This window comes from Neopelma chrysocephalum, unplaced genomic scaffold, assembly GCF_003984885.1.
Source record: "Neopelma chrysocephalum unplaced genomic scaffold, ASM398488v2 Primary Assembly neopelma1_44, whole genome shotgun sequence".
Lineage (NCBI taxonomy): Eukaryota > Metazoa > Chordata > Aves > Passeriformes > Pipridae > Neopelma > Neopelma chrysocephalum.
Window position 1 is genome coordinate 23,664,531 of NW_020897703.1, and position 15,332 is coordinate 23,679,862.

Consider the following 15,332-nt stretch of genomic DNA (forward strand, 5'->3'; position numbering starts at 1 on the left):
TGGGCAAGTATCAGCAAGATAATGACAGAACATCTTCCCTCTTAAATGTATACAAGAGAGATTGTTTTTCCTCCCTGTCACCACAGGTAAGACTCTGTAGTTAGTTGTGTGGTAATTGAGCCTACTGTGCAATTGGAGTCCTTGAAAGGAGTGGGAAGAGAAAAGAAAGAGCTTCCCTTCCTTGTTCCGTGCTGTAAGGGCTCTTGTTCATCCTCAAATACAATAATAAGAGCTTGAGTGAAGCTTCTTGTCTTGTACTTTCTGTTGACTTGTTAGTGAGCATCCATAGTTTAGCTTCAAAGTTAATGAGGAGATTTAGCCCCCAGCTGCATTATTGGCTATTTTTGTCACTTGCTCTGCATCTCTCAGTATTTATACCCTGGCACATGTATGCACACACAGACCCCATTATGTAGATTTCATTTTGTCAACTGGAAAAGGTGGATTCAATGATTCACCTGAATCTTCATGTTTTATTAGATCCTGGAGTTGAGAGTAGAAAGCAGGTAACTGAGGTGAGGGAAGAAAGACTAACTCTTACAAGTGTTTGTTGATTTCACAGATTTAGTAAGCACTCAAATAGCTCTTTTCTCTTGTAGCCAGACACTGCACTGATCTCAAGTGAAGAGAAGCTGTTTTATTAGACTTTCTAATTCTAATGGTCAGACTGGTTCCTGTTTCCACGTGTTTATAGCCTGAATAAACAAGGCAGAGAGGGGAAAAAGAGGTGAAGCAGAGGAGAAGTGACCTGCCCAATTCCATAAGGCATGTCAAGAGATGCAAGTCCCGCTGCCCCAGGCCAATGCTCTTCTCCAAGATGTGCTGAAAGCATTAAGAGAGGTTCATTGCACTTGGATTAGTTGCAGATGAAATGGATGCTTTCTGCAGTAAAATATATAATAACAATAATTGGCTAAAATAATTGTCTCCTTTGAAGCCAAGAAACATAGTATTAAAGAATAGCAGATATTCTAATAAAGGGGTCTAAAACTGATTCTAAAATAATCATTTTAATCTTCAGGCAAATACCATTCAACTCAGCACTTTGTTTATCTGTTCAGGCAAAATGTCAGTCTCTGGATTGCTAAATAGAATTTACATCACTTGCAATGCAGATTTTTTAATCTACATCTTCTGCCATTTGTTTTTCCATTGTTGATGTTAAACTGTAAGCATGCTTCAAAATCCTTCGCTGACATATGGAAGGAAGCTTCAGTACTCGTAAACTACCTTTTGAAATATCCAAAAGCTCAGATTAGGCCTGTGCAGTTCTTAAAAGTAGGACTACTTTATTTACAGTAGCAGACTTCTAAATTACTGTACAAACTCTGAAATACTTGCTTTGTATTTACAGGTGTAGTCTGTCAGCAGCTGTGGTTAAATCCATGGTAGTGGAGCTAACTGTGTAAGACACCATAGAAGAACTTTGGTCATTAACTTTGTAATCACTAAGTGTGGAGGAGTTGAGAGCAGCAGAATTGTGATACTTTTCTTGACATATTTTTAGAGATTGACTATGTGCTTGCCTATTATGCTGGGGTAATGTTAAAACAGGATAGATCAACTATTCCCATTGGCTTGGCCTCATTGATGCAGATGAGATGAAAGCACCCTGCAGCCTCTTAGCATGGTTGTGATTGCTTGTGATTCTTTCTAACAGGTGCAGACAAATTCTTATATTTAGAGTACAGAAAAATAAGGACTTTAATATGCTTTCATGAATGTTGAAGGGAGTTGAAGAAGAAAAATACCATAAAGCAGGTATTTACGATACAATCCAGAAGTGCAATTAGAGTATGAAATGCTTAAGTGTCTTGGTTTCCTTACAGTCAGGGTGCACAGAAAGAAAGATGCTCAGGATTTGTGGAGTGGTTGTGTGATTGTCATAATTCTCAATTACGTTAGATTTAGCTTTGCTTCCCACAGTTATGTTCTATCAGCCACTATATCTGCTTTAGTGGTTACATGTGTTCAGTCACTTTCCTCAAGATGAGTGTCCTCTCTGAAACCCTTGACTGGCTAAATCTTGTGCTTTAAGTCTCTTAATTGTATTGTGATTTTTTACAAGATTCTTAACTAACCTCAAAATTTGTGAGGGACGCTCTTCTTACAAGGACCCACATGATGACTTTTATGCAGGGAATGCATAAAAGCATCTTCTTCATCTGAGAGGTACACTGAAAAAAGGTGGGGATGAGTGTTTGCCCTCATACTTACGGGTTTGCATGCAGCCTTGCTGTGTCTGTCCAACAAGTGCTAGCAGCAGAAATAACTATTTGGGTCAGATCTGGTCCCTGGCACCAGTCTGTCTTCCTGATTTGGCAGGGACCTTCCTGTGGGTTCCCCTGCATCAGTGGTGACAACCCTTCTGAAATACTGGCTCTACTGAATTTCTGACCCTGATAAGAAAGTCTGTATCAAACCGCAGGAACTATTTTACTTGAAGTTCCTGTGTTTACACATACAGAGTTTGTTTCCTCAAATTTAAACTTTGCAAATTATTTATATAGGAATTTCAAAGTCCTCCTGATAACCTGGGTGTTAACTGGGCAGCTATTGCTGACAGATTCTGTTGCAACAGCTGTAAGATATTATAAAGAGAAATTACCCTTCTGAAGATCATTACCTCTGACATCTACATTTCAAGAAGTTTCTGGTACATATTTTATCTGGGCATCTCAATCTGCCAGTTCTTCATGTTAGAAATTGGAGCACAGTGTCTAGTGGAATCTGCCCTTGCCCTGCAATCCTCCACTGAAGGGTAGAACTGGGCTGTGTTATGGATTTGTACAGGAAAAGATCTTTTTGTATCCTAAACAAGACTGGGGGTTGAAAGGAAGCTCTGGGTCTAATTTATTTCGGACAGGTTCTGTATGACAGAGCTCAGTTCTTACTTTTTGATACCAGGGGGATGCTTTCACCTGTCTTGTTTAAATTGAGCTGGTGTCAATTGGTCAGAAAAAAAGGACTCAAGTCCTAAATCTTTCTAGTTGAAATTTGGCTGCTATCTTGGCAGTGCCACATAAAGCCAGGGGAATGGAGGGAAGCACTTGGCTTCAGTTTGTTTTGAAAACACAGCTTAATAAGAGAGGTCTGTAACAGGAGCATCAACATCATGTAGCCAAAGAGAAAGGGAGGTCCAGGTTGTGCTTAATAGCACACTATGATATCTTAGCCCTCAAACTAGGAATAATTTTGGATTAACTATATACGACCTGGTAGTTGTTCTCTCCTGCATGCAGTCTTGTATTTGGTTCCCAGTTTCTCTTTCTTCCGAGTGTAGTTGATGCTATTTTTGAGAATGTATTTATCTTCCATTGAGTTTCCAAACATTTATGCTCCTCTGCAATCAAGTGCCTTTGTAGATTCCAAGGCAGGCACAATATACTGACTTTTCAAGTTTGTTCCTTGTGTTAGCAGAAAGACTGGGACCACATCTTGGCTATGAGGGTTTTTTGCATCAGTGAAAAAGTTCTTTTCTTGTGAGAGTTGTATTGCTTGATGCAAGGATGCCTCTTCTGAAAGAGGATTGATGCTTATCCTCCTTAATGATGGTAGTCAATTTGGCAAAGAGCAGGCACAATGGAAGTTTTATTCTCTGAGTTTAGTAGAAAGCTAGAAAATTTTTATTTTAATCACGACAAAGAAAACTGATCTTATGAGAATGTGATGGCTATTAGTACAATTTTGCTAGAATTACATTTAAAATCCAAAGATTTCTGGAGGATAGTCAGGGATGAACAAGGAAGTTCTGTGCAGGGATTTCAGGATTCCATGATAAAGGGAGCTGTTTAATTAAGCCTTTTTTTTAAATTATAGCTAAACGTAAAGGCATGTGTCAAGAAGGGAGAGAAACAGACCCATCGTATGAAATGGAGAATTGTTATCCAGCAAAGAAATCCATTTAAAAAGGATGCTTGAAAACTAAGGAGGCCATTTAGACAAGACAATCCCAGGACCAAAAAAAAATTGTGGAAGACTTGGAGTTCAATGCTTTGCTTACTGAACCCAAATGTAAGAGTTCTTTTTTATCGGTTTATTTCATAGATGGAAACTTGCAGGAACTGTGCTTTGTTTTATCGAGAAAGGCAAACCAAGAATTTGTTTGAAAGCTGAATTTGCTTTAAATTGGAAGGAAAAGCACAATTTAACAGTGAGTTGTTGAAACAGCTGTTGACATTAGTGAGCTTTTAGTTTCCTGGTGTGTGTGGATCAAGACAAAATTTTATGTTTATTTTCTCTTAGCTAGATATGTTTTAGTCAAAATAATAGAGTAGTTAAGAAAATACTCTCAGTTCAGTGTCAGAAGGGACCATTCACGCTTCCAGCCTGGTCTTTAAAAACTATGAAAATGTGCAGCAGGCTGATGTCACTCGCTCCTAATTAGAGCCTTGTTGTGCTCTATATTTGTGAGAACTGATTTTAGTATCTGCAGCTGAAGGAAGGAAACCCCTCAAATGTTAATGCATCCAAGAGTAGGGGATGTGAGCTGTAGGAGGGAAATCCACTGCTGCCATGCTAGGTGGAGGGCTGTCAGCCTTTCCCCTGACCAAACTTCCATTAAAAAAAGGAGAAAGATGAAAACTTTTCTATTTTGCACATCCAATTAGAATTTCCCCCTCAGATGAATGCTTCTTTAGGAGGGGGAGGGAAAAACCAAACCTAAACAATACTTGTCGTGTGTGTGTGATACTCTGAGCTAGAAGGTGCTGCTTGCAGTGGTCTGTAGCTGGGGAACAGAGTGGGCTGCAGAACACCAGCCTCAGCTGAGGGATGCACAGGGACATATTAACCATGTTCTCTTTCTGAATGACAAACTGCAATGTATAAATAGTTGGAATGAGGACTTCATTATAGCCATACAACATCTTTTATGAAGTGTCTTAAACTGGGCATGATAAATCACTTACTGGCTTACGAGTCAGTAATGAGGGAGATAGGGGAATGCATTTTCTTTTCATGTGCTTTAAAAAGCATCCTGAAAGTAAGGCATGCTGGAAGAGTTGAGGGGGATGCAGCACCCACATGTTGGATGCTCTTGCTTGATGTTGCTGTGAGGGAGCTGGAGAGCAGCTGGGTGCCACTGGCAGCCACTGCCTCCCACTCCTGTGTGAGACCACATTCCAGCATGGTGGGGTTTTCTTGTTTTCTGTGTTGGGCTGTGGGTGCTGGAGGGCATTACGAGGAGAGTTCAGAGGACTGTGGGTGGGGAGTTTGTGCTAAATCTGTAATAGTGGCAGGAGTTTGGGGGCAGTTGTTTTAAAAAGAAATAGAAACCAGCTAAAACAGCATGGACTGCTGAAGTCATAAAGCAGACAGTGTTATGAGCCACAGGAGGGCTAAACAGTTGAACAGTATCAGCTGTTTCACTCATAAATGATAATTAATATGCCTTTTTTATTACCAACTCAATTTCTGCTGCTAGCTTGGATTTTTTGTTACTGTCAGTGATGGTTGGGTTTTTTGAACATGGCCACAGTTTGCTCAGGAGCCGGTGACACCTGTGGGGCCCAGAAACCTTCTGCAACAGGGTGGGAATGAGCAGCTACAGAGACAGGCTCCAAAGAACAGAAAACTTACTACACTGGGATAAAGTCTCCTTTAAAGGAGTTTCTTCCCTTTCCAGCCATGTGTCAGAAACCTGTGATAGAAGGGAACTAGAAACTGAATGATGGATTTAAAAAAGCTGTAACCTCCCCCCTCCCTCCAATTGCTGCTTGCATTTACAGGGTAAAATTAATGAAGTTAATTACATCTACTCAAAATCTCTTGGTTGAGTGAATTACTTAGCTCTTTTAAAGTAGAGACATAATTTTCTGCAGGATCCACAGGCTTTTTTTCAGTCTTGGTTGGTTACTCTGGTTTATAGTCCCCATGATGCATGGTTGCTATCCGAAGCACTCTGGGTTATACCTTTTAGAGTAATACAAGATGTCAAATTAAGGACATCTGCAATGTTCAAAGCAAAAATACTGAAATAATTATAGAAATACTAATAAAGTCCAGTTTCTAACAAAGATGAAAAAGAGGATGGATCCAGAGAGTTAAAACGTAAAGCAAAATAACAGGGCAAGATGCTTAGAAGGTAGAAGTATGTCATGTAATTAGCAAAGAAAATATCTAATATACTGCTTGTCTGACAGTCTTTTATTCCCTTTGACATCATAATTTCCAACATGCAGCATTAACCAAAGGAATTTTCAGGGGGGTGTTTACATGTTAAGGTGGACAGAAAAGAAAGAAGGCCAAAGAATATTCTATGCAATCCAAACATTTACAAATGATACCTTGCAGTGTATAGTATTCAAGATTATAATAATGGCCCATCTTCGCGAACGAAGATTTGGGGAAAGGTCTTTTTACCTTTCCAGCCTGCGCAATGGATTTTTTAGGTGAGACACAGCCTGCGCTGAACTGAGCCCACCCTTTAATCCTAAGGTTCATCTGCCGGGGCCAAGCAAGCTTGGACAATGGCAGTGAGGTCCTCAGGACGTAGGTTTGTTTAGAGTGTCCTTCTCATAGATGGATGGCCACACAGGGCTAACGACCTCCATCAGGCCAGGAGATCGGGGACTTGAACCCGTGGTCGCAGCAGTGAAAGTCCTGCACGCTAACCACTAGGCCACCAGGGGTCTCGATTAGGACTTCAAAGAATGTTTGGGGAGATCAAGAACACGATTGCGGGGCTTTAACTGATAATTTTACTTTAAGATTACCCAGCGTGTAAGGTTGACATTAAAGATAAGCCTAAACTTAGGGCTGGAGGCAAACTTGCCATCCAATTCAGTTTTCACTGAATTGTAAGTTGGGAGGTTTTTTTGTTTTGTTTTGGCTGTTTGGGTTTTTTTTGGAAACTTTTGTGCAGATTTAATTTTAAGCTTTCTTGGTTTATATATTTTTTGCTTTGGGGATATTTTTAAAATTAAAAATCAAATAGAAGTTTTTTGTATGTAAACACTCATCTTGTGTCTTTAAACTTTAATTTTTGTGTAATACTCCTTTACTGCTGTGCCCTGGGCTTGCCCCAGGGAAGTACCTCCTGTGGCACCCCATGAGCAGCACCTTCCAGGCTGTCTCTGTCCTTGTGTCTCGTGAAAGGCAGAACACATCATGTTTTGCGAAATGTAATTCAAAAAGACCCTGGTTTATGTGGAAAATAAGGTGATATGTACATTACTAGAGCTTTCCTGAAATATTTTGGCAGTGTTTCCTAATGGCAAACTTCAGATTTTTCAGTTAAGTCTTGTGTTTCAATTTCCCATCAATAAAATTCTAAAATTCTTCTCTAAGTTCTCATTATACACAAAAGCAGTGCTAACATTCATTTCCCAGGAGCAAAGGCCAAAGCATCACGTGAGATCCTGATACAAACAGTTGCCCCCACAACATAGGCAGTGTGGTAATATGGACTTAAGCATGATACGAAGTCTCATATGGTGGCCCACCAAACATGAAGACCATGAAGGTTTTGAACAGACATATTATCTGGGCATTTGGTTAGGGCTCTCTGAACACACACACTTGAAAAACCAGTTTAACAGCAACTGAGCATAAAGTCAAGTAAGTCTGGGCAAGCATTGGGAAATCCTCCAAGGGAACAAATATTCTTGGCTGATGATACTTCTCCAGGGCATTAGGGATGTGAGGTGTTCTTTGGAGTCACGTCACTGTAGGTGACATTCCTTGTGTTAATGACTGAGCCATACCGAAGGAAGTTGTATGTCCATTTCAGAAAACCTGTAACATTAACTTGGTTTTGTTTGGGTTTTCCTGGGCTAAGACTGACTGAGAGAGAAACTTGTCTTTGGTTTGGTTTGTGCAGTGTCCAGCACAAGGATTTGCATACCTGTGAATGAGGTTCATTAAGAGCTATCGCAGTAAGAGCAAAATGTCTTGACCACTTAAATTACATTTTAGTAGAATATGTGCTCTAAAACTACCATAAAATTCACAAATTGGAGACAAAATATTTCATATAACTATTGGTTGACCCTGAGATTAGCTCAGTTGGTTAGAACACAGTGCAAATAACACCAAGGTTGTGGGTTTGATCCCTGTATGGACCATTCACTTAAGAGTTGGACTCGAGGATCCTTGTGGGTTCCTTCCAACTCAGAATATTGTGATTCTGTAATTGTACTGAATACAGGAGTGACTAACATAGAGGGAGCACTCTTCTGAAAATGGGTAGTTTTAGAAAGAATCAAAGGATAGATGAGTTATCATAGAGACTTGTTCTTTTTCCATCTGTGTTTTGAGTAGCAATTAGTTTTACCTAAATGTTAGAGATATTGCATGTTTGTCATCATTAATAATTTTTATTATGTTCTACTAAGAACATGGAAACCCTTTATTTTCTATTTGTTGCTGTGAAATTGTTTCAAAATTTACAACTTCACAAATGTAGACTCTATCTATGGTTTTTAATTGTGCATATTTATGATACTGATGTTTTACAAGATTCGGGAGCCCCTCAGGTGTCACTGTTCTCAGCTGCTGAAGGAAACACCTTAGCAGCAGCAAATACACTGCTGGCAAAAGGAATTGCAATGCTAAGATAAGGTTGTTTCTAATCTAAGTGCTTCTCGTTCGAGAATCACAGTATGAGGAAAAAACATACTCAAGGTATCAGTCAATTGTGGCTTTTTTCTAATGTACTATATTTACAACCTCTGACAATTCGAGCTGAGAGCAGCAAAAACCTGACCTAATTGCAAGGACTGCAAAAAAATACTCGCACTTTTTCCCCTGAATAAATGGTTATTTCTCCGGAATGAAATGCATATCTGCATTACAAAAGAAAGCAATAACAGTGCTGTGCCTTTCCTCATTAAGTGCTTGGAGAAGAATGAACAAGTCCAGATTTTTCTTCATGTGTACCTAGATTTCAGATCACACACTAGAGCATGTTCCCCAATGCCTCTAAAGGATATACTGTACATTTTGATGATACTTTTATTACCACTTTTCACTTTCAAGAATGCCTGTAAAGATTTTGGATATGCTCCTGTGCGTTAGTATACTAAGAGGAAGCCTTTGTAATTCTGCAGTATAAATGTAGAAAGTTACTCAGGATTTCATGATATGTCAGGAATTCATATCAGCACCAAATTGCTTATGATTTGAATGAGATATGTGTTACTTCTGTGAGTCTGTATGTAAATAGATATGTATTTAAGCAATATTTTTTTTGCAATGTTACTGACTTAACTTATAAAATATTGTTGTTTTTTCATCTTAGGTCTGAGGGTAACTGTGTTACTAACTTCATCCCTCATGGTATTGGGAGCTGGCCTCAGATGTGTTCCAGTCTCAGACCTAGAAATTAGAAAAAAGTAAGTGAATTAAGTTATTTTTAATATACATATTTTATTCTTTCTGCTAATATAATTTTTGCTGCTACTGCAAAGAAATGTTAGTAAAAATTTTCTGTATGAAGTTGATATGCCAAATGTTTGTTGTGTGGCCATGGGCTTACATGCTTCTTTGCTTCTTAAATGGATTTTTCTAGTCCTTCTTTTACATTGTATCTGAAGATCAGAAAGCCTTTTACAAACTTGAGTTAATTACACCTCACCCCATCCTGCATAGCTAATATTAATCTGCTTTGCAAATAAGGAAGCAGAGATTTAGAGAGGTTCAGAAATTGGCCCAAGATCACAGAGGGAACCATGCCTCAAACCCCAAAAATATGTAATTTGTATGCAAATGTTAAATAGTTAGTTCATTTTCTCATATTGGATGTGTGGGATCGTGCCGTGAGACAGATGAAATTGCGCAAAATGGCCTTTTTCATGTAGTCTCTCCCAGTGTGGATTCCAAAGTAGGCTTGTACTTTATCTGCAGTGAAATGATTGCCTTCTGTACACATGCAGTTAAAGAGTTTGTGATAGAAACAGATTCCTTCCTAAAAATCACACAAACCAAACCATTCAATTGTCCTGTCAACGTATCCTGAACCTGGGCATCCTCAGTAAGTACAGAGTACATTTTGTATGGGCAGGGAATATGGATCACTTGTTATTCACTTAACTTTCTTTTTCCTCTTATGCTGAAGGAGGTAGGAGTACACAGGCATTACTACACCTTCCTTCTTCTTCAAAAGCAGCAGTAGCACTAGGTCTTTACTAGTTATGCTTGCATAATATGTAAACATGAAGAACTTATAAATAAAAGATTTCTATGTGGATTGGGTTTTTTCCCCCCTTGAACTCTAGTCAGCTTCCAGGCAGTCCTTTTATTATTTCAGCAAGTTATTTGACTTTGGGGATTTTTTGTTTTATTTTTTTTTATTACTCTTAGTATTGCTTACTCTGAAAATCAACTTGGAATCTTTTTAAGTTGGGAAAGAAAGTGTTTGGTGTGAAGTTGAAAGCCGATGACTGAGTGCCATGGATAAAGCAAAAGAAGAGGTTCAGAGAGAGAACTGAGAATGTAAAAAACATTGACTGTAAAACCAGCCCTGATAAGTAAACTAAGAGCAGTGTGTCAAGTAGGGGAGGTGCAATTTCAGTTCTTAGGTGCTTAGTGAGCATATAAGGAAGCACCCAAGGTGCTGCTGATGTTGGTTGCCCAGTGTTGCCTATTTCAACGTGGTGTTCAAGGACTCTGTGAGCAGGGGAGGCTGAACTAACCATATTGTGCTACCATTCAGAGTGACCCTTTTAAGGAAAATGTACTGTTAAGATGGCCAGGAAGAGCTGTTCTCATTGTGCCCTTTTCCTTAAAATGTTAAGGGGTACTCGACATTCAGTTCGTTCATTCTCATCAATATTGGATTAAATATCGATAGCTTTTAAATGGGCCAGATGGCTTAAATGCAATGAAATATGGTGCCTTATGTAGCTTTTCATTTATGATTGATGCCAAAAGACGTGCTGCCCTAGGCTTTACCAAAACAAGGATGAAGGCTATAAGTAGCTGAGAAGATGAAAATTCCCAAATGAGATTTAGATGTGAGGTATCATTTGGGGAGTGGGAAGAAGAACGTCCACAAAATCTTGATCACCTTTAAACAAAGTTTTCCAGTGTAGCTGCAGCAAGGACACCTAGGAGAACAATTAAATACATGCCTAAGGAGAAACGTTCACAGAACAACTTCTTTAACTAGGAAAGGAAAGGCTATGGATTGCATAGAGTCTGATGAGTGAGATGTATAAAACATGGTGTTAAAATTTATTGAAAACTATATAGGGGAAAAAAAGAGCATGAGCAGAATCCTGATGGAAAAGATTAATAATTTCATATATTCCTGCTGTGAAAATATGCATCATCTCCAGGTGAAATTGATAAATTTGCCTACTTAGCCTACTCCAAAAAAAGAGACATTTTCAAGAATTTCAGCTCTATCTGAGGAAGTAGTTTGATCTTTTACACAGTTTGATTAAAAATCTACAGAGAATTAATTAAAGCTAACTGTGTGAAGCAAAAGGATGGTTTTCAGTGAAGTTTCTTGAAACATTGTAAATAATTGTACAGACTGTGTGATGTTTTGTCAAGTAACCTGCATTGTTTTGAGGGCTAAGGCTGAAGGCCAGTTTTCATCCGTTACTTGAAGCGTGATACCAAGTAAAATAATATTTTTGAGATGAGCATTACTGCTTAATGCATTAGCCACAGCTTACTGAGCACTAAATTATGCACTTATTCTGAATATGTGTATGCATTAATACAGCAACCTGAATGTTACAGAGCCTGTCAGGTGGACAAGATTACACACAGGCTAATATCAAAGCATTTCAGAAGACAGTGTAAATGGAATTTCTTTAAATGCTTTTGCATGTTTTGTAGTATGTTCCTTCAGACCTTGAGTAATTTGCAGTAATATGCTGAAGGATTTCCATGGGACAATTATGTCAGAGTTAACATGCATAAAATTATAAGAACGTTCATGAGGTTTGTAAGGTTTAGGTTGGGTTTTTTCTACTTTGTAGCTGTCTCTGCTCCCTAAAGTCATGTGATTCAATCTTAGGGAGAGCTACTAAAGCCCGTCACTATCAGAGCAATCACACACATAAGGAAATCACTGTTAAGACTGACATTTAATCCTGACTGCTTTATGCTCCTTATCTTACGCAGAACTGTAATATCCAAGTGTGTTCTTAAGCTCCTTTCTAGTCTAATTATTCTTTTAGCTATAGTGTGTAACATCAGACTATCTTCAGTTCTCCAAGTCATATTTTAAAAACAAACCTTAACCTCTTTTTTCAGTTCATTTAATGCCCATATATGTAAAGGAAAATTCAGGTTGCACATTGGAGTGTGTCGCTTGCAGCAGCTGTGAATTTCCTATGGTTAATTTTCATTCTCTGCCAGTGTGTGACATAAAACTGTACAGGGAATCCATGCCAAAACTGCACAAGGCAAAAATGTTGAAGCGTGAACTTGCATGTGGGATGGAGGAACCATCCTTTACATGAACCAGTGAAGTCCCTCTTGTGTGCACCTGTGCCCTTTCCCTGCTTTCCTCCCCAACCCACTACCCTGTGAGGTTAATGTGTCTATCATACAGCCAAGGACATTAAAAAGGATTGTTCTTACGTACCCTGCACTTCTGAGTTTGTCAGATGTGCCTGATATGTGACAGTGAATTTGACTTTTAAAAATAAAACCCCAAATCATTATTCTTTTCTAAATATTATGAAAACCTCATTTGCCACACCTATTTTTTTAGTTCACAGTTAATGTAAATTATATAGAACACTAAAAAAAAAAAAAGTTGTCAAATTGTACCTTTTCCTGAACCTTCTTCCCTTCCCTGAAGGTTACAAGAACATCACTAGTGCTTTTTGCCTGCATTTTGCTCAGTTCTTTTTGACTCCTGCTTGTCACCAAGTGAATATTTTCATTTGACTCTTTTAGAATGTGATTATTTTGTCCTGAATGTTAACGTTACTAGAAGTCCATTTTTTTATAGACTAAATCAGGGTTATTGTTTTCCCTTCACATAACACTTCATATTTACCTCATATTCTGTGTTTAGAAATAGATTTACATACATCTTAGGTCTTAAATCTAGGCAAAAAGCTCTTTGAGCTGAAATGTGTAAGAAAGAAGGAAATAAAATGATGCAATCAGCCCATAGCCGTAAATCTTTGGCTTTTAAGACTGACCATGTGATGTAAGACTTTTTAAATGTTTTGAAAGACAGGATAATTAAAGACATGGAAGTAAAGGATGTAACATAATTTGTCACTTGTATTGAATATATTAATTAAGCAATTTAGTAGAACTGAGTGTGCTATGGACTGGTAGTGTTTGTCCTTCACATTAGATTTCACAACAGACAAGTAGTTATTGAGGATCTTGAGTCACAGCAGTGAGAGGGCTCTCCTTGGCAGTAAATACCATTAAAATGTTTGCTGGGAATCCAGCAAAATGACACAGAGAATGACAGTCGTTTATGAGAGTAGTTGGTAGATCCTGTAAAGGGGTCTTCTTGTTAATCCTACTAGTTCTTAGGATTTTAAATCTTTTTGCCTACTCTTGGATATAATGTTAGCTCTTTCTGTTACTATATTTGAAGAATTGCTCTTACCACATCTTTGGTACACTTTGTTTCTATTAGCTAGTTGCAGCCTAGTTTGTATTTTATTCTTGTTAGACTTAGTCTTTAGTAGTTCCACGTTTTCCCTTTTTCATCCCTTCAAGCCTAAAGAATGACATGGGATCATCTCATTATTTGCCTTTTCAGATCCTAAGACTGTCATAAGCAACTATTCTTATGCATGAAAAATGCAAAGGGGCACCTCAGAAGAGGTAATTTCAGTAAAGACATACTAGGATTCTCATATTCCCTGTCAATACTGAACACACATCTATGGTGAAAAAAAAAATCCAAATTGGAGCATCTGTGGAGAAGAGGGATTAAAATGTTCCAGGGAATGAGAAGAGCCTTTTAAGAGAGGATGGTACGAAAATCTGCCTGTAAGAAATAAAGACAGAGTGTGATGCGTGTTTTGTGCTCCCTAATTTGCTGAGGAAGAGGAATGAAAGAGAATCTAATCTAAAGTGAAGTTCTGGGAGTAAAAAGATGAATAAACATACCTGTTTGTATATGCTGCAGCTCAGCAAGTGTAGGAGGAAAATGTTAAGATAGAGCACTTGCCTGGCGCTGATGGTGCTGGTTTGCGCTTCAGCTGCAGTACTGGGGGAAGACTGAACTGAGTTAATCCATGGTATCAGAAAAAGAGGTCAGTGGGGAAAAAAGGAAATAGGTCATTCACGGGTAGGTTCTCATGGGGAATACGTAATTGTATTAAGTAACTGTAACTCAACAGTTTAGCTTGTTTTTATTACTTCCACTGGCTTCATCTTGTACACAGGGTTTATTTTTTGACCTGTGCTCCAAAGCATTTGTTGTAGATGAGAAGTTCTGTGAGTTGTTCATAAGCAGCAGTGATTTTTTTCCAGCTTTGCTTGTTTTTTGATGGTAGTGGGAGGTGATTTATTGTCCCTCTATCTGCCCAGTGGTTCTGGCTGCATGTTCTGTGGCACACCAGCAGCCACTCAGGTGGCAGCCAAATGGGCTTCTCCTTCGGCTTAAACAGCCTGGGTGAAAAAAAAGACAAATGGTCAGTTTGAGTTATAAATGCTCTTTCCTTTTTCACCTGTGCTGGATTTTGGCTGTGGCACTGTGGTTGTCATCCACCTCCCCCAGCAACCAGGGTGGCTGCTGAATTAGCAGTTTACAGACCCTGTGTAAATTCTTGGAGTGATGAATCCAGGACATTAAAGGAAACTCTTGAAATCTCAGAAAGACCTTGATATTGCAGCACTATTTAGTGGGCAGCTTCTACAAGGCCTCAGCTAGTGTAAGCCTTCGCTGGGAAGGAAGAGAATTTATATTCTCTGTGGGATATTTAGTTTCATCTCATATAATGGTAGGTGGTATCCTCAAATGTAAAACACTTTTAATTTTTTTTAATCCTATTTAAAATCTTTGCCTCAGTTTGTGACTCATGTCGGCTAATTTCTGTCCTTAAAGAAGAATTCATATTAATTGAATTTATACTAAAGTTGCTGCATTATAAACAAAACACCCTCTTGCTCTTTCACTCACTTAAGAAAAATTATTCAAGAATGTTTAAATAGCTCTTGTTTATTCCATTTCTTAATTTGATGCATCTCCTGTACACTCCTACTCTTTTACTAAAAAATCCTACTTAGGATCTCTTTTGTGCTAAGTAATCTTAATCAGCTTTCTCCCACAGCAGCCCCAATAGCTGATCCTGGTGCACTTCCCTGATAATTTGTTTCAGTATATTTTGCCTCATTAGCCCATAATGTAATTGCCTACTCTGTGTTTACAACAATGTTGTTTACTTTGGGTC

At 38.5% G+C, this 15,332-nt stretch overlaps 1 protein-coding gene across 1 annotated transcript in view; it reads left to right on the top strand.

Annotated features, from left to right (window-relative positions):
* The window catches only part of SLC49A4 (solute carrier family 49 member 4), a 70,317-nt gene that overhangs the window by 10,491 nt on the left and 44,494 nt on the right, over nucleotides 1-15,332 (top strand). Inside the window, exon 2 of the mRNA XM_027678989.1 lies at nucleotides 9,242-9,335. Within this exon, the coding sequence (XP_027534790.1) occupies nucleotides 9,242-9,335 (94 nt within the window). The remainder of the gene's footprint in view (nucleotides 1-9,241; nucleotides 9,336-15,332) is intronic.